Raw genomic sequence first — 27537 nt, forward strand, 5'->3', positions numbered from 1 at the left:
CCAAATGTGGTACAAGCTTTACAAAGGGGAACGAATAGCAAATATCTAGAATATCGCTCCCCGTCTACACTAATGTCTTACTTCCAATCATCATGTATCCCTAACAGGTCATGTTTTCAAGATTGTCTAATTACTGACTCAGCAAAAAATAAAAAAAATATGCACACCTGTACATGATTAAAGAAATTCTGAAACAATGGTCCTGTTGGCCGTACTCGAGGACTGAAGTCAAGAACCACTGATCTACTGTATCGCTTCCTTCAGCAGCAATTCCACAGCACACCAACACTCATCCTCACATACACAGCAGATGTTTAACATGTTTATAGAGACACACGCAGGGTTCAATCCTATTAGATGCAAGTGGGGGGTGAACTGCATAGAAACTCCGTCAAAGGCACCTGCAACTCTATATTGCAGATTATTGTATGCAGACCGGAGTATGAAATTTATTTTTTAAAAATAAAAATCAGCAAGTCTGGAGGTATTGTTAGTACAGCATAGCGTCACACGACTCGCAGACAAGAGGACACACGGCTAATGGGTCTACAAACATCCTTTAGAAATTATACATGAATTAGGCTCCCTGCTTCACGTTCCTGTGGATGTGAGAATGACATCAGGACTGTGAATGTGTCCCAACACAAAAGTCGGAAAAGTGCTTCTTGGTAGCTCTCCTAGCCCCAAATTCAGGATATGTTCTTCTTGATGAAGTTAATGAGATCATTGGTGGAGCCATCATGTGTATGTTGCCCAACCAATATGATAGAACCGATGGGCTGTTTGAAGACTTCTTGACGGCCTAGTTTCAGGCACTGATGACTGCATTAAACAGCTGTTTATTATTATATTAAATACATGATCTATAAAAGTAACTTCAGAATAATCACGTTTGCACAGCATGGCAAATCACTTCATACAGTATTTTTTCCTCAGAACAAAACAATCCAGCCCCTAACTCTTCTCCTTGATCAAGATTGAGGTTATTACAGAAAAGGTGTTTAGTGGGCATGTTACGGCATATTACGGATACTGTCAATCTGACTCTGCCTCGGGCAGCAAGACTGAGCTGTATGCGTGATACCGATCTCAGATGAACTCTGTGAAAACATCAGATATGATTAAAGGAAATACAGAAATTATAGACATGTCCTATTCCTCTAGCTCAGTGGTTCTCAAACTTGCTCCTCAGAACCCCACAGTACACATTTGGCAGATCATGTGGCAGTTGCACGGTGTATCACATTTTAAAAATCCTCAGGGGACTTTGAAAATATAAAAAAAACTGTGAAGGGTCCTGAGGACAGAGGGGCTGATGTATTAAGCCTGAAGACGGCATAAGCAAGTGATAAACCCAGTGATAAGTGATTTAGGAGCCGACTGGCGGGTGCGTTTATCACTTTACAATCTGCATATTACAGCCAATTGGCTGGTGTGTTTATCACCTTGCACTTATCACTGGTTTACCACTTCCTTATGCCTTCTCCAGGTTATTACATCTGACCCAGAATTTGAGAACCTGTGATCTAGCTTTACCAAAGCTTTTGTTTTACTCAGCTTGTACAGCTTTGTTGCTGTACTTGTCGAAATACTGACTAAAACTGGATAAAAAAAAAAAAAGAAGGGATTAACTATTTATGATCACCTTTTATTGAAAAATAATTGTTAGCATACACTGTGTTTAAACAAAACAAAAACGAATTCTGCTAAGAGGAAATGTATTACAACCACAGGATGTGTGTGACCAGTATAGTGTTCCTTTCACTCTTTTTAACATGCAGCTGAACTGCACTGGGTCACTGCATGCGTTTCTCTCCGAAAAGGCAGCAACAACGTATGGAATTATTCATGGTTGGATCAGTGGTCTTACTCGACTTAGTTTTCTGCAGGATACCACGATGCCTGAGGAACACTTATGCAACACAGGATGAACTCAACCTAAAAACATCTAAAACACAAGTATGCATATAGAACAGTGATCCTAAAACAAATAATTACAGAACTGCAACACAGCAAGTTCGAAAATTTAAGGTAAGCTTGCCCCATGCAGAGCCATTTCCTAGTAGAGAACGTACTTACGTAAATCTCTGGTCCCGGGACATATCTAGCTTAGACCACTTTCTAAACATCTGAAATGGAAAAGATGCCCTTCTCAGACAAAAATAAAAAAAATTACAAGCCAAAAGGACTGTGCTTGACCAAGAATTTGATGCACAATCAACAATTTAAAATCAAATTGCATAAGGTAACAATGGAAAAATTGGAACACATTTAAATGCCGAAAGCAGTTTCCGAACATAAAACAAATCTGCAGTACATAACAAAATCAAGTCATTTTGCTGGAAGCAATGGCTGGGCTAGCCGTGACTGGGACCTTCTCAATATTTATAGTTTGTGTAGAAGCTGGAGAATGAGCCGTGGTCTCCTCTTATGGTAGAGGAAGTACCCCCTATAAATCAAGACTATTACAATTTATTTTACAGTTCATTTTAGCGGTGAATGTATGTTTAGTCAGAATCACATGTGGTTAATACAGACAAGTCGTCCTGGGGATAATCTGTTACAGGCGGGGTCTTCTCTTGTACCGGCTTTGAATAACCCTTATCCACAATAGATTTTCCATATGGAAGAGGCATAGGTTGCTTAGCCACAGTCCCATAGACTTGCGATGATGCATAACTGGACGACACAAAGCTCTGACCAAAGGGTTTTTGCTTAGAGGCATTAAGAGCACTCAAAGTGACATCAGGAACTTCACATGCCATGTCAGAGTCATCCAGATCTTCACAAGATTCAACAGGCTTAACTGGAGTCGTGTGAGGCTGTGCCTTCTCTAGTTTTATGGTCTTTTGGGGATTTTCCACTTTTATTTGGACAGGACCACTGCAGACAATTGGTGGAGCTTCCATTTCTTGATCTTCAGAAGTTGTTAAGTCTTCAGGATTGTCTTCTGTAGCTATTTGCATGTAATAGGAGTCCAGTTCATGCTGCAGATCTTTAGCGGGACTCATTTTAGCAGACAAATTGGTGGTCACCTTTTCCTTCTCAATGGTCTGCTGACCCGCTGCAGAATTCTCTGGTTGAGTACTGGAGTTCTGGGCTCTGGCAGATGATATTTTAATATCTTTATACCCTAGATCTGGTACATGGCCAAAGAATGAAGATGGCAGAGACAGAGGTGCACTTTTAAATTTTTGGTTGAGTTTGGCAGTAGCATTGTAAGTGGGATTTGGCTTCACAGCAGGCACTGAAGTTGGATTCAAACCTGGAGCAGTAGTTGCAACAGGCTTGTTCTCTGATGGTTTTAGGGCAGTGGTTTCCTTATTGATCATTTGTTCATACAAAGGAATATATTCCAGTTTACCAGTCACTGGGTTCATTGAAAGAGAGGTGAATTGGGTAGTAATCTGTTCTGGTTTACTAGGTGCCTTGGTTTCTGCAGGTTTTTGTGAAATGATCTTTATTTCTTTCTCTTGTGAATGGGTGTTCCCAGGCTTACTAGCCAGTGGCGTATTGGAAGCTTTGCAATCCTTGCCTTTTTCAGCTTGTGATGTGCTGTTTGTTGAACTACTTGAAATGGTTGCTGCTTTGGTTGACTCCATTTTGACAGGTGTCCAGCTACCTCGAGGGTCACTTGTTTCGACAGGTGCCACATTGCTAGAAGTTTGACTAGAAGACTTTGTACCCTGCACATGCTGGACAGTTACAGAACGTGGTTTTTGTAAGAGTATGCTGGGATTACTGGTACCTTTATGTGAAGGGTTGGCAGAAGAGGCAGAATTACTTGGGCTGGAATTGACACTACTGTTCCGAGAGACGGAACTCATCAGTTTTGTGGGTGCTACGGTTTCTTTTCCTTTGTTAGCCTCGGCATTACGACCAACAGTAACTATCGTTTTATTGAACAGCATGTCATAACACTCTTTTCGAGCTTTCTCCAATTCCAATTGCTTGTTCTTCTCCAATTCCAATTGCTTGTTCTTCTCCAATTCCAAGTTCTTCTCCAATTCCAATTGCTTGTTCTTCTCCAATTCCAATTGCTTGTTCTTCTCCAATTCCAATTGCTTGTTCTTCTCCAATTCCTTAATTTTCTCCAATTCCCTAATTGTTAGTAAGACTGTATTGTCTTGGTTCGTTTTGTCACTGCTAGAGGTCTCCTTTGTTGTTAGGACTGTGGAAACTGGTTGTGGTTTACCTTTCAATATAGGAATAGCTTTTGATGAGGTGCTTGAAGATTTTATAGACAAGAAAGTATCGAGAGGATCCGGTTTGCTTACTGTAACCACGGAGGGAGTTCTTCGGTGGGTGGTAGGACCTGGCAGATTGGGTCGAACTTTAGTTTGTGTTGTGAAAGTTGTAGAAGTAGAATTAGCAGTAGAGGAACTTGTGGTGGATGTGGAGATAGCTGAAGTGCTAGAATTAATGGAGGAGGAAGAAGAGTTGGAGGAGAGGGTTGAATTTCGAGGACTACCTTGTGTATTACTGGGCTTACCCAATAATTTGATTTCAATCCCCTTTGCCTTCACAGAATGACCCTTTGCATCATCGTCTTTATCCTTGTTAGCAGCACTCTCAATTTTTGATGCGCTACTAACAATTTGGCTTTTATTCTCTGAGGTCTTCCAGACAAACTTCCCGACAGTAGAGGATTTAACTGGCTCCTTATCTGGAGTAGTATTTCCTTTATTATCAGACTTGGCTGGTGAAGGAAATGATTTACATTTGCCATTTCTTTCCTCGTTCTGTTCCTCTCTTTTCGCCTTCTTAGATTTGTTCTGCTCGGGGGGCTCATTTTTCTCCGTAGCTTTGCGTTTTTGCTCCATCTGTTTGCGAGCTTCCTCCTGAGCAGCTAACAAGCCTTCTTTCTTCCTCTCACGACGCTCTATTTCATAACTGCTGTTCACATTCATGTGTTTCTGGAGACCACACAAAAAAAAAAATTCAAATTAATTTAATAACAAGAAATTAACATTGCAACAGTTTTATATTTATCAGAAAGGCATTAGTCTTTACTTGGAAACTATTCTTCATTTAATTATGTCTGTTATACGTAGGCCTCTCGCTGCTTAAGACAAGAACAACATAAAGTCTGTAGAAGAGCTTTTTAGCGGAATCATACAATGTAAAGCCATCCGCAGGTCTTCAAAAATGGGAAAGGGTCAGTAATGCTTTTCTATAAAACGCACAATTTTTAAAGTTTAGAATCTATTTATGTGGGGAGAATTTAATTAGGGCAGGTTATCATAGCCAAGCCCTCTAGGCAGACATTGACAACATATATATCCAGGACACTCATGAACTATAGCAGAGACTTAGCACTTCCCTTAACCTCAAAGAAAGCATCCTGTTTAAAGGAGACATTTTGGAAAGACAAACCTTGTACTGTGCATTGTGTGCATAAGCTTTGAGATGCTCCCCAGCAGTCTTGTAATCTGGAAAGACTTCTTCACATAGTTCACAGTAGTATCCATAAGTTGGGACCATGAACTCAGGACCTGCAACATGTGAGAGCAGAACGGGCAAGTAAGAGAACATTCAAGATGCCCCCCACCCCCTCAAGATGATCTCCAAGCCAACGTAAGGAGGAAAGTCTCACCTCTCAGGGGAAAATTCACTTTCTGTTTCCGAACGGAATTTTCAGCTTTATTTTTATCCCAGGGCTTTTTCTGCTCTTTCGAGTTCTATTTAAATAGAAAGGGGAATTAATGTTACATATCTATGGCCAGGTCTACTTACATGAGAAGAGGTAATAAACTACTAGCTCTACACAGATACCTGAACCACCTCATTCCTCAGCGACAATTATGATTAAGAGCACCCATAATTATTAAGTCATAGGAGCCTATTTTTAATGCCATACCTGAGAGTGCTTTTTATCATGCAAGTGCAGGAGGAACTCCGGCAGAGTCATGAAGATACTGTTGCAGTCCTCACACCAATGTCCACCACAATCATAATATTCAAATATTTCACTTTTATTAACGGGTTCTGGTTCCTCGCGCTTAGGGGACGTCTTGGAAGGCGGTGCACTGGGCCTTGGGCTTTTCGACCTGGACTTGTCTCGCGACATTAAACCATCATCGGTCTTCGAGGAGCAAGATGGTCTGGCCTCCGATTGGTCTTTCAACTCAGAGCCTAATTTCGGCGGGGTGGTTCTATGCAACTCAGAGCCTGATTTCGGAGGGGTGCTTCTATGCAACTCAGAGCCTGATTTCGGCGGGGTGCTTCTATGCAACTCAGAGCCTGATTTCGGCGGGGTGCTTCTATGCAACTCAGAGCCTGATTTCGGCGGGGTGCTTCTATGCAACTCAGAGCCTGATTTCGGCGGGGTGCTTCTATGCTTGAAATCTCTGTCTGACTTCACAGTACTGCTGGATAAGTCTGAAGAACTTGCAGATGAGTGGACTGCCCCTGATTTACTGTCAGAACCAGGTTTTGAGCCTCTTTTGTGTTTGTCACTCTTAGACACTGGGTCACTGCTGCTCTTCAATTTAGTCTTAGCCTTGGAGTCAATACTCGCTTTTAACTCACTATCAGTACCCTGGGTAAGAAAGAAAACATGTCTAAGCAGAGAATGGACATGTAACACATAGCGGAAAATGATCAATCATAAGAAATGCATAAATGGCACACATTTAAATCGGAGAACACAAATGGAGCTACTGGCCAAAGAGTAGCTTCACTTGTGCTACTATTATATTAAAATTTGGGCTCATGAAATACAACTATTTAATTCAGTTCACTGTTCCTGAAGCAAAGCCAATTCTCATGATACAAGGGCTTTGTGAAACACTCACCCTTGAAAACACAGGAGAGGCAAGGCCCAGGGCCCATTTTCTAGGCACAGCTAACTCAGTTGGGCTGGCACCTAGGATCTCTGCCACCTTAATGAGCTTCTGCCACTTCTCTTTTGTTTCATCGAGTTCTTCATACAGGGAAGTAATCTGCTTCTCGGCACTCGACATAACAGAGTTCAGTTCTTCTAGTAGAGGGTCCTTCTGACCATCCATCTCCTTTTGCTTCTTCTGCATCAGAAGTACTAGGAAAAACAAAGACAGTCATCATGGACAGTCGATGGGTGGTTGCGTTATGGTAGTAAGAGATGTAAGAGTATATATTTATCAACCCCATAACATATGCATTCCAGTTTCATAAAACATGGACAGGTAACACTCACTTTGATGGAGCCGTAGCTGCTCCACCTTTGATCTCAGTGTCTGCAGGTTCACGTTCTTGGCTTTATGCTCTTTCTTAAGCTCATACAGCTCCACCATGACCTTCAATAAATGACAGGGTCTTTTTTCTTCATGTCAAATTTGCATGTATCTTTACATATTATATACCAAGATAGGGCCCTATGGCCAGTGTTCAGATCAACACCAGACAAAAGCACAGTAATGATGTAGAAAGAACGGTCTAGCTTCGCTTACCTAGAATTTAGCACAAAAGCTGGAGATGCAACCTCTTCAGTTAGTAGCACCCACAACAAGTCACAGATATCACTGGACTGTACCACTAATTAAACATGATCTAGGTGGTTTAAAACCAACGTAAAAGTCAAAACAAAAATCATATGATGATCAGAAACATGAAGACTTGCTTATAGGGTTTAACAATTACCTCAATTACATGCAATACCCAACATTCTACAATGAACATCAGTGTCCCTAATAGTAGTAAAAACCATATGACAAACCAATCTAAAAAAAAAATTCACCCAAAATACGGGGCAATTGTATTCTCCTTGGGAGAGTTAATAGAAGAGTCTAGCGATGTTCATTGCTTATTTTCCCCTCACTCCCCTTACAGGTCATCGGAAATAAGTGGAGACCACATTGAAACAAGCAATAATATACATTATATAGCATATTATGGAGACTTGATCCCTCTTCAAAGTAGGGATAGCGATCGACCATCGATGAGTCAAAAATATCAATGGTCTATGACTGATGTCAAATACTTTTACCATCGATGGGGGGGGGGGGAGAACCAGATGGTTTCCCGCCATCAATGGTTTAGTGCTACTGAATATTATTTTATTTCTAATAGTGTCAGGGCACTGAGCTTAACCACGCCCCCTGACACCCATTAAGCCACGCCCCCAGGCTTTGATTGGCTTTCAATTCAGTTAACAGTAATGCAAAGGGTACCATCGATAGATGGTTTTACACCATCGAGGTTTATCCATCAATGGTACCATCGAAGGCTAACCTACTGATGGCCATCCCTACTTCAAAGTGCGTAAACAGTGTCCTCTGGAGGGTTGGAGATTTCTCCATTCTACCTTCCTAAAAGTAAGTACATCAACAAGGAGAGGGAACAAGGGAAGATTTTTTTTCTTTAAACAAAAACGTGAAGAGGAGGTGTGAGAAAGATGGTCAAACATCTTGGAAGATACTGCAGACAACAAAAAAAAGTGTGTAACAGTGAAATGTCATATCATAGTCTAACCAATAGAATGTCAGTAATGGCCATTTTTAGAAATAATTATAAAAAAATAAAAAAATAATAATAATGTTTACAAATAGAGCTTGGTTTATCTTTCTTATACCCTTTTCAGACAGAGAAGTCTGAAAGCCGCGGCAATTACCTGGCAGTTCAGTGCCGGGTCGTTTTGCCGGGACCTGCCTGACCCCCCCTTTCACACAGACATGCAAATTACCGGGTCAAAAATTTCGACCCGGTAATTTGCAGAACACCACGGGTATTTTGTCTGCGTGAAAGGGTCAACCTGTGTCATAATTCCCGTGTCTCCGACCCTGGAAAATTCCTGGGTCGAAGTCCCGGGAATTACAGCACGGATTGATCCTTTCACACAGAAAAAGGACCCGCGTGTTTCATGAAATTACCGGGTGGAACTGCTTCACTCTGTAATTATATTAGTATTAGTGAATGAGAGGACATCGGGACTATGCGGGTAATTCAGAGTTGATTGCAGCAGCAAATTTGTTAGCAGTTGGGCAAAACCATGTGCACTGCAGGTGTGGCAGATATAACATGTGCATAGAGAGCTCGATATGGGTGGGTTATTTTGTTTCTGTGCAGGGCAAATACTTACTGCTTTATTTTTACACTGCAATTTAGATATCAGTTTGAACACACCCCACCCAAATCTAACTCTCTCCTGTGCGACCAGGTCAGATAAAGCACTTGCAGGCATGGTCGCATCTGATGCCACCATGCCAGGCAAGTGTTAAGGACAGCCGTTTTAACAGCACACCCAATTTAATGTTAGTGTACAGTATACCAGCTGTTATTAAGATGATCTGTGATAATTGTTACTTACAGCTGCTCCACTATTTATTCTTCCAGTTGGTTGATTAGTGTATTAAAGTAGCAGAAAGGCTCTGTGCAAACTGCAGTTTGGAGGTACTGGCACAGCAAGTGTAACTACCATAATGGGATATACAGTGCATCCGGCAAAGGCTGTGAATACTTATGTACATGTGATTTATTTTTTAATAAACTTGCAAAAATCTCAACAAAAACTTTTTTCACATCGTCGATTATGGGGTATTGTGTAGAATCTGGAGGGAAAAAATTTATTTATTAAATTTTGGAATAAGGCTGTAACAAAAATGTGAAGCGCTGTGAATACTTTCCGGATGCACTGTAGTTAACAGGATGCTGGCAAACAGAAGACTAGGGAGAATACAGAAGTCGAAATTCTGCCAGCCCACATACCGAAAATAAATATCAGGGAAGTTAGGGTTAGGCTGCAGGAGGGAAGAGTAAGGATTAGGCATACGTTCCTTAGGAAGCACGGTCATGAGATCCAGTATTGGGATGCTGACTGCAGGCATCCTGAGCGCCGGAATCCCGTATCACACCCAACATGCTAGTCTTTATTATTTAAGCTTGCTGTCTATAATAGATCTCTTTTGTACACCTACTCAACAAGCTGAGGCAGAGACTACAGGAGATTCAAGTTCTACTCTGCGGCGATTCATCAGGGTACAACCTGAACAATGGATCTTACCAGTTGGGACATATGTACATGGTTAAAAATAAAGGCCCTTCAGTATTCAGCAAGAGACTTACTTTGATCTTCTCAGTTTCGCTTCGGAGATTGGCTCTCTGTTTGGACAGTAGTTTATCCTCTACATCTACAGCAACTAATCGTCTGGCATCATCTGTGATAACGTCTTTAGTGGTTTCTATAACCCGTAAATTACATGGGTTGTAGATTTGGGGAGAAGCCATAGAGGCAGGCATATGGACTGGTGGATACATCGGCCAGTTGGATGAAGAATACGTAGGATAGGGCGAGTAGGGATTATAGCTTGGGGGTGGCGGTGGGGGCGGCATTGAATACCCAGGTACCATTGATGTGGGACTGTATGTAGGATACATGGGAATTTGGGGAGCAGGAGACATTGGCTCCGGCACAGGGCTAATGGTGGGTGGCTGCACGGGTATTTCGACTTTGGGTGATGGTACAGCCTGCTCTTTGGGGACTGGCTTCTTTATTAGTGGAGGCGCTTTCTCTTTGGTGGTAGGTTCTGTGTTCTGGGGTACTGGTGGCGTCTGCTCTTCAACCGGCTGAACTGGCTTGGCGGTTTTCTCTATCTTTGCTGGTGGTTCAGCAAGTTCTTTATCCTTCCCTGTTTTAACAGGGGGCTTAGAGGTTTTTAGTTTGGGGTCAGCAGGACTGGTGCTGGCCCCACCCTGTGGGAGCTCTTTTGTAGGAGCTTGCAGCATCTTCGGTACAAATTTCTTTCCATGAAGCCGTTCTCGAGTTCGGACGGCGAGATTTCCGATTTCTGCAACGCCAATGTCCAAACCGATTGTCTTCAGCAGATCATGGATCTTTTCAAACTCCTGCTTGTTGGGAGCAGCGGCAGGTGCAGGTACAGAGGGATTTTGGCTAGACGGCACCTTCTTGGAAATGGCATTCTTATTATCTTCATCACCATACAAGAATCTTTCCTCATCTTCAATTTCTGATGTACTTTTTTGATTCTGATCCAGAGTTTTGCTTGAAATATTTACTTTTGACGGGAGAGGGGATAATTTGGCTATATTATTATTATCTGGTGTTTTAACTTCTTCCTTACATTCTAGAAAGGGTCTTTTATTATTGAAAGGAACACCCTGAGCTTCACATGCACTTTTGTTAAACATATGCAGGAAGTCTCCCATAGAGGAGGAAAACTGGCTACTGTTAGGGACATTTCCTGTAGGCAGTTTGGTCTCAGAATGGTCATGTTGAAGTGTGCCACCCTGTTTTGCTGTGGTCAAGGTTCTGCCCATTGGTGTTGCAGGAGATGGGTTACTGCCAGTTACAAGTGGAGAGTTGCTTTTCATTTCAGATATGATTTTGGAAATGCTATCCATATTGTGTGCTGGAAGGATAGGAACATGCTCCTGGTTTCCTGGTGTCCTATGACTGATTGTGGTTTGTGGCAAGATAGTCTGGTCGGGGTCCTTAGTAGAACTATTAGAGCCTACGTCACTGCTTCTCACTGGAGCTGGGGAGGACTTGAAATCTTTTAGATCGTTGTTACTTGAATTATCAACCTGTTTTTTCGGAGAAAAAAAAACATCTGTGAACAGAACCATGAAGAACTATGTGCAATATAACCATGATGACAGACACTCCATTGCTGGTGTCAAGTATTTTTCAGGATAGTGTCAAGAATACTTTTAAAGAAGAAATGGAGGTATGTTCCAGTACAGTAAGAAATCTACATTTGCTAACTAAATGGTCTAGTCATGATACAGTGAAAAGAGTGGAGAAATGAGTCAGCGGAGAAGTTGCCATGGCAACCAGTAAGCGGTTATATATAATTTAATAGACTGCACTTGATAAATATTACCTCAGTGCTGATTGGCTGACATGGGCAACTTCTCCACTGACTCATTTCTCCACTCTTTTCACTGCTTCATGAATACCCCCAAATGTTATACTTAAATAGGATTTGAATTACCTACCGGTAAATCCTTTTCTCGTAGTCCATAGGGGATACTGGGAATCCATTTAGTATCATGGGGTATAGACAGGTCCACTAGGAGCCATGGCCACTATCGAAGTTTGATTAGGTGTGCTGGCTCCTCCCTCTATGCCCCTACCAGACTCAGTCTGGGAAACGGTGCCCGAGGAGACGGACATACTTTGAGAGCAGGATTTAGAAAAAGGAAAGTGGTAAGTTTTTGAACCGGCACAACCATAAAAAGAAAAGCCATGCTAACCAAAACTTGTAAACAGGAACAGCAACAGCTGAACCAAACAACATTACTTAACCAAGTAACCGTGCAGGAAGAACAAAGCACCATGCGGGCACCCAGTATCCCCTATGGACTACGAGAAAAGGATTTACCGGTAGGTAATTACAATCCTATTTTCTCTTACGTCCGAGGGTATACTGGCTGGGAAACCATTTAGTGCCATGGGGAAGTACCAAAGCACCCAAACCGGGTGGTAGAGTGCTGAGGTTCCTGCAGAACTGAATGACCAAACTGAAGGTCCTCAGAGGCCAAAGTATTGAACTTGTAGAACTTAGCAAACGTGTTCGAACTAGACCAAGTAGCTGCTCGGCAGAGCTGTAAAGCGGAGACACCCCGGGCAGCCCAAGAAGAACCCACCGACCTAGTAGAGTGAGCCTGTACAGATTTAGGAACCGGAAAGCCTGCCGTGGAATAAGCATGCTGGATAGTGAGACTGATCCAGCGTGCAATGGAGTGCTTTGAAGCAGGACACCCAATATTATTGGAATCATAGGAGAACGAACAGAGAGTCCGATTTCCTGTGACGAGCTGTTCTTTTCACATACACCTTCAAAGCCCTCACAACATCCAAAGACTTTGAAGTAGCAGAGGTGTCCGTAACCACAATAGGTTGGTTTATGTGAAACGCGGACACCACCTTAGGAAGATATTGCTGACGAGACCTGAGTTCAGCTGTGCCCTCATGGAAAATTAGGTAGGGTTCTTGTAAGACAACGCCCCCAACTCCAACACACGTCTTGCCAAAGTCGAGGCCAACAGTGTGACGGTCTTACACGTAAGATACTTTACGTCTACCTCCTGTAACGGTTCAAACCAGTCCGATTGGAGAAACTGCAGCACCAAATTGAGATCCCAAAGTGCCATGGGGGGCACAAAGGGAGATTAGAACAACTGGACCTCATGGACAGAAGCCAATTGTTTCTGAAAGAAAATAGACAAGGCCGAAATCTGGACTTTTATGGAGCCTAGACGTAGGCCCACATCCACTCCCGACTGCAGAAAAAGCAGGAAATGTCCCAGATGGAATTCTACCGCAGAGAATTATCTGCTCTCACACCAAGAGACATATTTCTTCCAGATACTGTGTTAATGTTTAGAGATGTTACCCCGTTCCTGGATTGAATCATAGTTGGGATGACCTTGTCAGGAATCCCCTTCCTGGCTAGAATCAGCTGTTCAACTTCCATGCTGTTAAATGTAGCCACGGTAAGTCTTGATAGACAAATGGGCCCTGTTGCAGAAGATCCTCGCGAAGATCCTCATACCAGGCCCTTCGCGGCCAGTCGGGAGCAATGAGGATTGCTTGAACCTTTTCCCTTTTTATTCTTTTTAGAATTCTTGGGATCAGAGGAAGTGTGAGTTTACACGTACACCAACTGGTAGACCCACGGAGTTGTCAGAGCATCTGCCACCACTTCTTGTGGGTCTCTTGACCTGGAACAATATCGCCCGAGATTCTTGTTGAGGCGAAAGGGCCATCATGGCTATTTGTGGATATCACCACTGACGCGTCAACCACTTGAACACCTCCGAGTGATGGCCCCATTCCCCCGGGTGCAAGTCGTGACTGCTAAGTCTGCTTCCCAGTTGTCTATTCCCAAAATGAAGATCGCAGACAATGCCACGGCGTGTTTTTCACCCAGAGGAGGATTCTTGACACCTCTGACATTACTGCTCTGCTTTTTGTTCCGCCCTGTCGGTTTATGCACGTCACTGCCGTCACATTGTACGACTTGAATAGCCTGATACAGGATGTTTATTGGAAGTATGACTTCCTGACTTGACCATCTTCCCTGATACTGCACCCCATTTGTGACTGCGCCACAACCTCTGAGGCTTGCGTCTGTGATTAGCAGAATCCAAAACCTCGACTAGGTGAGAAGTTTGTAGCCACCACAGGAGGAAGATCCTGGCTTTTTGCAACAGACGAATCCTCTGGTGCATGTGAATATGCGATCCAGACCATTTGTCCAACAGATCCAGCAGGAAGGGCCTTGCATGAAACCTTCTGTACGGAATCTCCTCACAAGAGGCCACCATTTTCCCCAGAAGGCGTATGCAGAGATGCACCAAGATCCGGGTCGGCTTCAGGACAGCCCGAACAATCGACTGGATTACCATCGCCTTTTTCAACGGAAGGAATACATTCTGAGGCTGTGTCCAGTATCATACCCAGGAAAGGAAGCCTCTGCGTTGATTCTAGGTGAGATTTTGGTAAATTCGGAATCCACCCGTGATCCGGGAGTAGTCTGGTTGAGAGGCCACTGTTCTCCAACAACTGTTCCCTGGACGATGCCTTTATCAGAAGATCGTCCAGGTACGGAATTATGTTCACTCCCTGCTTGCAGAGTAGAAACATTATCTTTGCCATCACTTTGGTGAACACCATCGGTGCCGTGGAGAGACCAAATGGCAGGGCCTGGAACTGGTAGTGACAGTCCTGCAGTGCAAACCGTAGATAAACCTGATGAGGCGGCCAGATCGGAATGTGATGGTACGCAGAAACACTAGGAATTCCCCCTCCTCCAGACCTGAGATCACCGCTCTCAGAGACTCCATCTTGAATTTGAACACTCGTAAGTACGAGTTCAACGACTTGAGATTAAAAAGTCGGTCTTACCGAACCGTCCGGTTTCGGTACTACAAACAAGTTGCAATAGTACCCCTTGTTTTGCAGATGAGGTGGAACTGGAACAATGACCTGAGCCTGTACCAGATTTTGAATGGCATGTTGTAAAGTGAAACTGGTAAGCCTGATTTGAAGAATCTGTGAGGTGGGAGCTCCTGAAACTCCAGTCTGTAGCCCTGGGATATAAAGTCTATGACCCAGGGATCGTGGCACAATCTTGTCCAGATGTGACTGAAGAAGTTTAGCCAAGCTCCCACTTGACAGTCTTCCAGGAATTGCGGTCCACCATCATGTGGAAGGTTTTGAGGAAGCAGAGCCTGAACTCTGTTCCTGTGAACAGTAGCTGGTTTCCATGGTTTACCTCTAGCACCTCTGGCGGCGGTAGAGGAACCTCTGGCCTTGCCCCTAAACTTGGCCGTCCGAAAGGACTAAGCTGGATCCTGAATAGACCTTCCTAGCTGGGGGAGCTGCAGAAGGTAGGTATGTGGTCTTACCCACAGTAGCTTTGGAGATCCATTTGTCTAGTTCATTTCCAAACAAGGCTTCGCCTGTGAAAGGTAGGCCTTCCACGCCTTTTCTGGAGTCCGCATCCGCAGTCCACTGGTGTAGCCATAGACCCCTGCGTGCAGACACTGCCATAGCTGTAGCGCGTGCATTAAGCAAACATATCTCCTTTATGGCTTCCAACAAAGTTCAGAGTCCTGTATATGTTGCAAGAGCAAAATAATCTCCCCTTAAGGCAGGGTATCTAACCCCTCAATTAGGTTACCGGACCATTTAGAAATGGCTCGCATGATCCACCCACATGCTATTGTGGGTCTATGGGCAAACCCTGCAGCTGTATACAAAGATTTGAGCATAATCTCAATTTTGCGGGCAGCCGCGTATTTTAGGGAGGCTGCACCTGGGACAGGCAATACAATTTTCCGTGAGAGCCTGGAGACCGATGTATCCACTACTGGTGGATTCTCCCATTTTTTCCTTTCTTCTGAAAAAGAAAAGATGACAACCATTTAGGAATTTGAAATTCCCTACCTGGATTAATCCACAATTCTTCAAACAGGGTATTGAGTTCCTTTGACACAAGAAAAGTGGCTGAGGATTTATTTTTTATATTAAAATAAGATTCCTCACTCTCAGGGATATTCAGAACCTCTCAGAGAGATTCTATTCCCTGCAACAGAGTACCCTCCCCCACCTCTAAGTCCACCCCCCATTTCTGACCCCTCATCATCAGAGTCAGACTGTAGGATATGGGCCAAAGTAAGTTTTTGTGGACAAATGGCAGGGGACTGAGACGCTGGTTTGGGTACGGAGTCCTTTTTCATAAACTCAGTCATAGACTGTTAAGTACTGCATCTCTATCTCATTCCGAGATAACTTAGTAGAAATGGAGGAACTCATTCCCCTAATGGAGTCCAGCCATGCTGGTTCAGACCCACTAGCCTGGTTAGGGATACTACACTGAGTACACACTAGTGAACCCCCTGGAGAAGAGGAACACTGCTTTACATGAAACACACTCTTTGCCTGACATACGGTAACAGTGACAGCACACACACACACACACAGGAAAAGGTTAAATGCACAATTAACCCACAAAGAGCTCTTCCAGAAAGACACAGAGATTATGGAACCAGCACAAGGCGCCCTAATTGCTAATGCCAAGTTTAGCCGGGTCGTAGAGTAAGTACCTAGATTACGGACTTAATACACTAATAAATCACTCTCCCCCCTCCAACACTATGACCCCCTGGTATCGCCGAGGTAATCTGGAGTCTCTCCGGAGGAGCTGCGCGTACCTGTCAAGTGTCTGCTGTCAGCTGCAGTAGGGAAAATGGCACCTGTGAGCTGCTGGATCTGATCATAGTGAAGCCCCGCGGCCTTCCTGCTCTTCTTTAAACTGGCTGTACATCTATATGCATAAAATGGAGACAGACTCCTTTTATAGCTTTGATGTCAGTCTGGGTACGGTGTTCGCAGTTTAGCGTCCGAGTCCGTACTCAGTCGGGAGACTCAGTCCACCCTGTGTAGAAGCAGTGCGTCTCTGTACCCTCATGCCGCCATAATGGCCGGCGACCCGCTAACCGGGACGACGGCTAAGTACTCACCACTCTTCAGGCTCTGTTAGGGGTGGCGATATGCTGCAGGAATGTACGCTCGCTGTGGTACGGCTTGCGAATAGCGCCCTCAGGAGCTAGCGTCCTGTCAGCGGGGAACGGGACCATTAAACCTGAGAGAGGTTGGGCCGTTCCCCCACCCTAAGTCCCACAAAGCAGGCAGGCTGGTGCCATACAGTCCTGCCTGAAAATAACAATCTTAGAAAATAAATGCAGAAAACTCTTCAGGAGCTTCCAGAGACGTGACAGTCACCTCCGGGAACATTTTCTAAACGGAGTCTGGTAGGAGGGGCATAGAGGGAGGAGCCAGAACACCTAATCAAACTTCTATAGTGCCCATGGCTCCTAGTGGACCCCTCTATACCCCATGGTACTAAATGAATTCCCAGTATCCCCTAGGACGTAAGAGAAAAGTAGATTAACAACATGAGCAGTGGGGTCCAGTTATAGAGGAAGAAGCATGGGACTGAGGACCTACCCGAGGAGACTGGTCATTGCGCATGGCCTCCGGTTCAGTACGTTTCTTTAGAATGGACTTTTTTGGCATGGGCAGTGGTTCATCTGGTCTTCTAGCCTGGAGGCTTGTAACGGAATAGGGGTATCCAGAGATAGGGCGAGAGTCACCAGAACTCTTGTAGATACTTGATATCGAGTCATGGCTAGATGCAGATCTGAAACAATACAAAAGAGAAGGACTAATACTGTTACTATGTAGTTGTTGGAGTTACAGTATCAGGCAACCTCACCTGTCTATGACTGAGTGGATCATGTTGCCTCGCTCTCATCCCATGATTTCACTAACCATCACCCATCTCATCTATCCAGCAAGTCCACTGGAGATATCCTTGACCCCAACCACACATTCAATCCCTCTCCTAGTCTTGCTGTTTCCCCCTTTGGAATATCTCCAGGAGCAGACCCTCTCTCACCCTAGAGGCAACCAAGACCCTCACCACTCACTGGTCTGGACTACTGCAACGTCCTTTTATCTGGCCTCCTATATACCCTACAACTATCTTCAATGATTCTGCTCAGCTCATCCTCCAAAACATATTGCTTCTGCCTCCCCTCTCCACCAGATACTTCACTTGCTCTCCTTACCCTTCAAAAATAAGATTTTAAACCTACCAGTAAATATTTTTCACGTAGTCCGTAGAGGATGCTGGGGACTCCGTAAGGACCATGGGGATAGACGGGCTCCGCAGGAGACATGGGCACTAAGAAAAGACTTTAGACTATGGGTGTGCACTGGCTCCTCACTCTATGCCCCTCCTCCAGACCTCAGTTAGAGAAACTGTGCCCAAAGGAGATGGACAGTACAAGGGAAGGATTTTAGCAATACAAGGGCAAGATTCATACCAGCACACACCAAACACACCGTATAACTTGGAACACAAGAACCAGTCAACAGTATGAAACAACTTAGCATCGGCACAAGACCGATGAAACTATAACATAACCTTTATGTAAGTAAAACTATATACAAGTCTCGCAGAAGTAGTACGCACTTGGGACGGGCACCCAGCATCCCCTATGGACTACGTGAAAAAGATTTACCGGTAGGTTTAAAATCTTATTTTCACTAATGTCCTAGAGGATGCTGGGGACTCCGTAAGGACCATGGGGATTATACCAAAGCTCCCAAACGGGCGGGAGAGTTCGGATGACTCTGCAGCACCGATTGAGCAAACAAGAGGTACTCCTCAGCCAGGGTATCAAACTTGTAGAACTTAGCAAACGTGTTTGAACCTGACCAAGTAGCAGCTCGGCACAGCTGTAATGCCGAGACCCCTCGGGCAGCCGCCCAAGAAGAGCCCACCTTCCTAGTGGAATGGGCCTTAACCGATTTAGGCAATGGCAATCAAGCCGTAGAATGAGCCTGCTTTATGGTGTTACAAATCCAGTGGGCAATAGTCTGTTTTGAAGCAGGAGCGCCAAGCCTGTTGGCAGCATACAGGACAGACAGTGATTCTGTTTTTCTGACTCTAGCCGTTCTGGCCACGTAAATTTTCAAAGCCCTGACCACATCAAGGGACTTGGAGTCCTCCAAGTCACTCGTAGCCACAGGCACCACAATAGGCTGGTTCATATGAAAGGATGAAACCACCTTAGGCAGGAATGGAGGACGGGTCCGCAACTCCGCTCTATCGACATGGAAAACCAGATAGGGGCTTTTATGAGACAAAGCCGCCAATTCTGATACTCGCCTAGCCGAAGCCAAGGCTAACAACATGACCACCTTCCAGGTGAGATATTTTAACTCCGATTCCAGCGGTTCAAACCGGTGCGACTTAAGGAAACTCAACACCAAGTTAAGGTCCCAAGGCGCCACTGGAGGTACAAAAGGAGGCTGAATATGCAGCACTCCCTTCACAAAAGTCTGTACTTCTGGGAGAGAAGCCAATTTCTCTTGAAAGAAAATGTATAGGGCCGAAATCTGAACCTTAATGGTGCCCAACTTCAGGCCCAAATTCACTCCTGTTTGAAGGAAGTGAAGGAAACGGCCCAGGTGGAAATCTTCCGTAGGAGCTTTCCTGGCCTTACACCAAGAAACATACTTTCGCCATATGCAGTGATAATGCTTAGCTGTCACGTCCTTCCTAGTCTTAATCAGAGTAGGAATGACCGCATCCGGAATGCCCTTTTCAGCTAGGATCCGGCGTTCAACCACCATGCCGTCAAACGCAGCCGCGGTAAGTCTTGGAACAGGCAGGGCCCCTGTAGTAACAGGTCCTGTCATAGGGGAAGAGGCCACGGATCTTCTGTGAGCATTTCTTGCAGATCCGGATACCAGGCCCTTTGTGACCAATCTGGAACAATGAGAATCGTCCGCACTCCTCTTATTATTATCCTCAACACCTTGGGAATGAGAGGAAGAGGAGGAAACACATAGACCGACTGGAACACCCACGGTGTCTGTAGGGCGTCCACAGCCACCGCCTGAGGGTCTCTTGACCTGGCGCAATACCGGTGTAGCTTTTTGTTGAGGCGGGATGCCATCATGTCTATCTGTGGCAGTCCCCCCTGACTTGCAATCTGTGCTAAGACTTCCCGATGAAGTCCCCACTCTCCTGGATGCAGGTCGTGTCGGCTGAGGAAGTCTGCTTCCCAGTTGTCCACCCCCTGGATGAAGACCGCCGACAGAGCGCTTACATGATTTTCCGCCCAGCGAAGAATCCTGGTGGCTTCCGCCATTGCCGCCCTGCTCTTTGTCCCTCCCTGGCGGTTTACATGAGCCACTGCGGTTATGTTGTCTGACCTGGTATATCGCGAAGCAAGGACTCCGCTTGACGAAGGGCGTTGTATATGGCTCTCAGCTCCAGAATGTTGATGTGAAGACAAGTCTCTTGACCAAAGACCTTGGAAGCTTTTTCCTTGTGTGACTGCTCCCCAACCCCAAAGGCTCGCGTTCGTGGTCACCAGAATCCAGTCCTGGATGCCGAACCAGCACCCTCTAGAAGATGAGCACTTTGCAGCCACCACAGCAGAGACACCCTGGTCCTGGGTGACAGGGAGATCAACTGACGCATCTGTAGATGCAACCCGGACCACTTGTCCAGTAGGTCCCATTGGAAGGTTCTCGCATGGAACCTGCCGAAGAGAATGGCCTCGTAAGATGCCACCATTTTCCCTAGGACCCGCATGCAGTGATGAACTGACACCTGCTTCGGCTTCAAGAGATTCCCGACCAGAGTCCTGAGTTCCTGGGCCTTTTCTGTCGGAAGATATACCCTTTTCTGGTCTGTATCCAGAATCATACCCAAGAAGGGTAGACGAGTCGTAGGAACTAACTGCGACTTCGGGAGATTTAGAACCCAGCCGTGTTGCTGTAGCACCTCCAGTGAAAGCGACACGCTCTTCAACAACTGTTCCTGCGATCTCGCTTTTATGAGATCGTCCAAGTACGGGATAATTGTGACACCCTGCTTTCGCAGGAGCACCATAATTTCCGCCATTACCTTGGTGAAAATCCTCGGGCTGTGGAAAGCCCAAACGGCAACGTCTGAAATTGGAAATTACAATCCTGTACCGCAAATCTTAGGAATGCCTGATGAGGCGGATATATGGGGACATGAAGGTATGCATCCTTTATGTCCAGGGAAACCATAAAATCCCCCCTTCCAGGCTGGCGATGACCGCCCTGAGCGATTCCATCTTGAATTTGAACCTTTGCAGGTATAGGTTCAGGGATTTTACATTTAAAATGGGTCTGACCGAGCCGTCCGGCTTCGGGAATACAAACAGGGTTGAGTAATAACCTTTCCCCTGTTGGAGTAGTGGAACCTTTACCACCACCTGATGAAGACACAACTTGTGAATTGCATTTAAGACTACCTCCCTTTCCAGGAGGGAAGATGGTAGAGCCGATTTTAAAAACCGGCGAGGAGGCACCTCTTCGAATTCCATCTTGTAACCCTGGGAAACAATTTCTACTGCCCAGGGGATCCACCTGTGAGAACCCAGATGTGGCTGAAAAGACGAAGACGTGCCCCCACTGGGGCGAACTCCCGTAGAGGAGCCCCAGCGTCATGCGGTGGACTTCGCAGAGGCCGGGGAGGACTTCTGTTCCTGTGAACTAGTTGTGGTCGGCAGCTTTTTCCCTCTGCCCTTACCTCTGGCAAGAAAGGACGCACCTCGTACTCCCTTGTTTCTCGGTGGCCGAAGGACTGCATCTGATAATGTTGTGCTTTCTTAGGCTGTGAAGGAATAAAAGGCAAGACATTTGATTTACCCTCCGTAGCCATGGAGACCAGGTCCGAGAGACCTTCCCCAAACAATTCCTCACCCTTGTACGGTAAAACCTCCATGTGCCGCTTTGAGTCGGCATCACCTGTCCATTGTCGGGTCCACAGGACACGCCTAGCAGAGATCGACATAGCGTTGACCCTAGAACCCAGTATGCCAATGTCCCTTTGAGCATCTCTCATATATAAGACAGCATCTTTAATATGTCCTAAGGTCAACAGATCTGTATCCTTATCCAGGGTATCAAGTCCTGCCGATAAGCTATCAGTCCACGCTGCTACAGCGCTACAAACCCAAGCCGAGGCTATCGCCGGTCTGAGTAAGGTACCAGAATGTGTGTAAACAGACTTTAGAGTAGCTTCCAATTTGCGCTCCGCAGGATCCCTGAGGGTAGCCATATCCTGGGATGGCAACGCTATCTTTTTTTTGGGAAAGGATGCGCCATAAGAATCCTCTTGGAAATCTGCAGTTTCTTGTCTGGAGATTCCCAAGCATTTTCAAATAACTCGTTCCGCTCGACAGAAGGGGGAAAGGTTACCTCAGGCTTCTTTCCCTTATACATAAGGACCCTCGTGTCTGGGACAGGAGGTTCCTCCGTGATATGCAAAACATCTTTCACGACAATAATCATATATTGAATACTTTTAGCCAACTTTGGCTGTAACTTTGCATCATCGTAGTCGACACTAGAATCAGAATCTGTGTCGGTATCTGTGTCAACTAGTTGTGATAGTGGGCGCTTCTGAGACCCCGAAGATACCTGTGACATAGGGGTAGGCTGGGGTTGATACCCTGCATGCACCTTTGCCTCAGTTTTATCCAACCTTTTATTTAATAAATTTACATTAGCGCTTAAAACATTCCACATATCCATCCAGTCCGGTGTCGGCGTTGCCGACAGAGACACTTCAATCATTTGCTCCAACCTCCTCCCTAGGAGAGCCTTCCACCTCAGACATGCCGACACACGCGTACAGACACACCACACACAGGGAATCCTCTTATCTGAAGATAGTTCCCCCAGAAGGCCCTTTGGAGAGACAGAGAGAGAGTATGCCAGCACACACCCAGCGCTATAAAAACCCAGGAAAAACACACCAATAAAATGTTTACCCTGATAGCAATGTATACATATCAGAGAAAAACGCCAATTATGTGACCCCCTCCCTCCTTTAAACCTTCTGATCCGTGGATAAGCAGGGGAGAGTCCAGGGAGCTTCCTCTCAGCGCTGCGCTGTGGAGAAAATGGCGCTGGTGAGTGCTGAGGGAGAAGTCCCGCCCCCTCGTTGGCGGGCTTCTGTCTCGCTCGAAATTTTCAAAAACTGGCGGGGGCTCGTCTTATATACAGTGCCCAGCTGTATATAAGTTATTTATACCAGATAAGTCCCTATTGCTGCCCAGGGCGCACCCCCCTGCGCCCTTACAGTGACCGCTCAGTGTGAGGTGTATGGGAGCAATGGCGCACAGCTGCAGTGCTGTGCGTTACCTCAGTGAAGAAACAAAGTCTTCTGCCGCTTGTCATGTCTTCTTACTTCTCATACTCACCCGGCTTCTCTCTTCCGGCTCTGTGAGGAGGATGTTGGCGGTGCGGCTCCGGGATGGACGGCAAGGGTGAGACCTGCGTACCGATCCCTCTGGAACTAATGGTGTCCAGTAGCCTAAGAAACAGAGGCTACTAAAAAGTAGGTCTGTTTCTCTCTCCTCAGTCCCTCGCTGCAGGGAGTCTGTTGCCAGCAGGCTCCCTGAACATAAAAAACCTATCTAAAATACTTCTCACAGAAACTCAGGAGAGCTCCTGTAATTGCACCATCTCCACTGGGCACAGTAATAAACTGAGGTTTGGAGGAGGGGCATAGAGGGAGGAGCCAGTGCACACCCATAGTCTAAAGTCTTTTCTTAATGCCCATGTCTCCTGCGGAGCCCGTCTATCCCCATGGTCCTTACGGAATCCCCAGCATCCTCTAGGACGTTCGTGAAATCTAATTTGCAGTCCTTGCGCACATAAAAGCCCTAACCCAATTTATTCCTCCTAAATTTCCACTCTCCTATCCCTTCACACCCCTGGCCACCCACTTCATATTCAGTCAGTGACTGCCATCTCTCATCCCAACTGATTACTTTCTCCCACTCCCAAAATTTTGCTTGTGCTGCTCCCAAGCAGTGGAACTCTGCTGCCCCTAATATAACACAATTCTTTATTAAAGTCCTCCAGCTTTCATCCTAACTCAGCCATCCATGCTCCTTCCTCTGTCCGTCCTCTCTAGACTGGAGTTGCTCACAAGCAGGGCCCTCTTTCCTTTTGAGCTTCTTCCCTGACCACACTGGCATCAAAACTTTAGGCTCAATAGGTAGCGCTACCTCTGGGGGTACTGCGAGCGCATATGAAACAATGTCTATATACAGTAGCAAGTACCCCATGTTCTGCAATGTTTTGTATGGCCTTTGGGTTAGTTTTCTTTAATCCTTCCATTTTCTTTCTGCTGGTTATGCTTAAGTGCTATGTAAGGCGCTGTGGACTCTCGCTTACAAAAATTATCAATTAAATATCTGGAAAGTGTCCCTACTACCTGGTAGGATATAACATTGTTGCATACATCATAAGCTTAGACTCTCTCTAAAGGACACCCCAGTAATTTGCCAAATTATGCAAGTGCCACACTTTGACTATAATAAATATATATTATACACACACACACACACACCTCGGCAGGTGCGGCACTTCAGACCGTAATAACAGTGCAAGCATGTTGTAAATAGTAACATTTCAATAGCCTTTATCATGCCTGATGAAAATGCCTAATAAAGGGCACTGAAACGTTACGGTTTACGACATGCTTGCGCTGTGTGTTATTATGGTCTGGAGTGCCGCACCTGCCGAAGGTTGTATGATAAATTTGTGAAGGCAACCAGCAAAGTAGCTATTAAATAACCTGGGAGTGTCTAGACTGACTGACTGACTGACTGACTGTATGTCTGTATGTACACGTAAACACACACACATAGATACACACTGCTATTTCAAAGTAATCCCCTCTAAGTACCCTTAGTGTTCACGCTAGGTCATTTTAGCAGAACGCCTGCTCCCTTACCCTTTTCTAGAGCGCCATGTGAGAAATACGTCAGCATATTTCATAGATGCACAATGTGTTCAATGCAGCCTGGATCACCCTCTGTGTGTCCAACTTAAATCCCCTACTGACAGCGGACCGCTGGCTAATATAACCCGTCACAGTCCTCATGCATTAAAGCCCTCCCTGCTCAAGAATACACTCTGATACAGTAGGTGGGCTTCGGATTGTGGCAAATATTAACTTATGCCAGAAAACATGCACTCCCTCTTGATGAAACCAGCTATTTTCACAAGTGGGGTGGCAAGCTCCCCCACCAGGATCAGGACATCAGATACTCCGTTCATACTGCACCAAAAACCCGGTATCGGCCCTGTATTTTGCAGAGTCAGCACAGGTCGCAGTGCAGTGTGAACGGGTGACTGCTGAATTCCCGGGTCGCCTGAACCGGTAATTCAACCGGGGAATAAAGAAGGGTTATTTCCAGGTAATTACCGGGTTAGACGCAGTGTGAACGGGTTACCCGGGTCGATGCGACCTGGGACCCGTTCACACCATAGGGAGAGGCAATGCTGGAGATGATGTCATCTCCAGCGCCGCCGCCACCCCCGATGCCGCCTCTGGCCCCGCCCCCGGAATCCACCCCATTCACATTGCACAGGTCCAATGCCGGGTCACACCTGGGAAGGACCCGTATTCAATTCCCAGGTGTGACCCGGCAATAGCAGTGTGAACGGGGTAGGAGTCTCATTTTCACCAACGATGTCAATCTGAGGGGTGAGCATCTATATTAACACCTCCCACTGCCCTATGGCTAATCTTGCAGGTACAGCTTATGCCGGCCTTAAACACGGTACATTTGACCCATCGCATGCATATTGCGCATGTTTTGGGTGCGATTACAATACGATGCATGTCCCTGCGGGTTGCACGTTGCATCAAATGAACATATGTGCGGCACATATGATTAGTCGATCCGTAGGGGTCCATTGTGGATCATACAACAGATCGTAAGGTGCAAAAAGGAGATTTATGGTAGACTTACCATAATTAAATATTTCTGTGAGTTACACTGTATTCCACAGGGAACATCATCAGGGTGTACAGCTGGATCTTAAGCCGAGGCACCAACAGGCTAAAGCTTTGACTGTTCCCAGGATGCATTGCACCACCTCCTCTATAACCCCGCCTCCAGGCACTGGAGCTCAGTTTTATTAACCAGTCCAATGCAGTAGCAGGTAAGAGACGGTAGAGGTTAGTCACATAGGGGGTCATTCAGAGTTGTTCGCTAGCTGCTTTCGTTCTCTGCGCAGCGATCAGGCAAAAAAAGGGCAGTTCTGCGCATGTGTATGCGGCGCAATGCGCACGCGTGTCGTACTATTACAACGAACTATGTAGTTTCACACAAGGTGTAGCGAAGCTTTTCAGTCGCACTGCTGACCGCAGAGTGATTGACATGAAGTGGGCGTTTCTGGGTGTCAACTGACCGTTTTCAGTAAGTGTTCGAAAAAACGCAGGCGTGCCAGCAAAAACGCAGGCATGGCTGGGCGAACGCAAGGCGTGTCCGTGCCATCAAAACAGGAACTGTACAGTCTGAAGTGATCGCAAGCGCTGACTAGGTCTGAAGCTACTTTGAAACTGCACAAAATTATTTATTTTGTAGCCGCTCTGCGATCCCTTCGTTCGCACTTCTGCTAAGCTAAAATACACTCCCAGTGGGAGGCGGCATAGCGTTTGCACGGCTGCTAAAAACTGCTAGCGAGCGAACAACTCGGAATGACCACCATAGAACCACATTCTCACGACAGGAGAAGGGACTAGCGGCTAATACCATACAAACCCAAGATATTTAACTATGGTAAGTCTACCATAAATCTCCTTTTCTGCTGCGGGGTACACTGTATTCCGCAGGGAACAACATTAGGGATTTCATAAAGCAGTTCCTCATGGGAGTGGATGCACTGTAGCGGGTACAAGAACCCAGCATCCAAAGGAGGCATCCTGGGAGGTGGAGGTATCGAAGGCATAGAACCTGATGAACGTGTTCACTGAGGACCACGTAGCCGCCTTGCACAATTGTTCAGCAGGCGCGCCTTGGTGGGCCGCCCAAGAAGATCCAACAGACTGAGTAGAATTGGCTTTGATAGCAACAGGAGCTGGAAGACCAGCCTGTGCATAAGCTTGTGCAATCACCATTCTAATCCATCTGGCCATGGTCTGCTTATTCGCAGGCCAGCCACGTTTATGAAAACCAAAATGTACTAAAAGGGTATCTGACCTCCTGAGGGATGCAGTCCTCTCTACATAAATACGGAGAGCCAGTACTAGATCCAAAGACCGCTCTTTGGAGGACAAACCAGAAGAGATAAAGGCCGGAACCACAATCTCTTGGTTAAGATGAAACCACCTTAGGTAGATAACCAGGGCGAGTTCGAAGAACTGCCCGGTCATGGTGAAATATCAGAAAGGGTGGACGACAGGACAAAGCGCCCAAGTCCGACACTCTCCTAGAAGAGGCAATAGCCAGTAAAAACACGACCTTAAGTGTAAGGTACTGAGGGGGAAATTCAGAGTTGATTGCAGCAGCAAATTTGTTAGCAGTTGGGCAAAACCATGTGCACTGCAGGGGGGGGGGGGGGGGGGCAGATGTAACGTGCAGAGCACGCTGCTTGCGGATCCCTTGCCCTTGATCCGAAGACCAGAACCTTGTTATAGCGTCTCAACACAATCAGGTCTACATCTGGTA

General features: G+C 45.8%; 2 protein-coding genes across 2 annotated transcripts in view; both read right to left on the reverse strand.

Moving 5' to 3' along the window:
• Positions 1-1627: 1627 nt before the first annotated feature.
• LOC134910571 (zinc finger protein 318-like) lies at positions 1628-11428 on the reverse strand. The gene is made up of 7 exons (XM_063918763.1): positions 10042-11428; positions 7178-7277; positions 6798-7039; positions 5861-6541; positions 5597-5681; positions 5377-5495; positions 1628-4916 (listed from the first exon to the last, which is right to left on the reverse strand). The coding sequence occupies exons 1-7, from the start codon at positions 11335-11337 to the stop codon at positions 2508-2510; spliced, it is 4932 nt and encodes a 1643-aa protein (XP_063774833.1). The 5' UTR covers positions 11338-11428; the 3' UTR covers positions 1628-2507.
• Positions 11429-11430: 2 nt separating this feature from the next.
• Positions 11431-27537, reverse strand: part of LOC134911017 (formin-2-like) — a 110188-nt gene continuing 94081 nt past the window's right edge. Inside the window, exons 4-5 of the mRNA XM_063919410.1 lie at positions 17456-17648; positions 11431-11520 (exon numbers count right to left, since the gene is read on the reverse strand). Of these exons, the coding sequence (XP_063775480.1) occupies positions 17503-17648 (146 nt within the window). The 3' untranslated portion in view covers positions 11431-11520; positions 17456-17502. The remainder of the gene's footprint in view (positions 11521-17455; positions 17649-27537) is intronic.

This window comes from Pseudophryne corroboree, chromosome 4 (genome assembly GCF_028390025.1).
Source record: "Pseudophryne corroboree isolate aPseCor3 chromosome 4, aPseCor3.hap2, whole genome shotgun sequence".
Lineage (NCBI taxonomy): Eukaryota > Metazoa > Chordata > Amphibia > Anura > Myobatrachidae > Pseudophryne > Pseudophryne corroboree.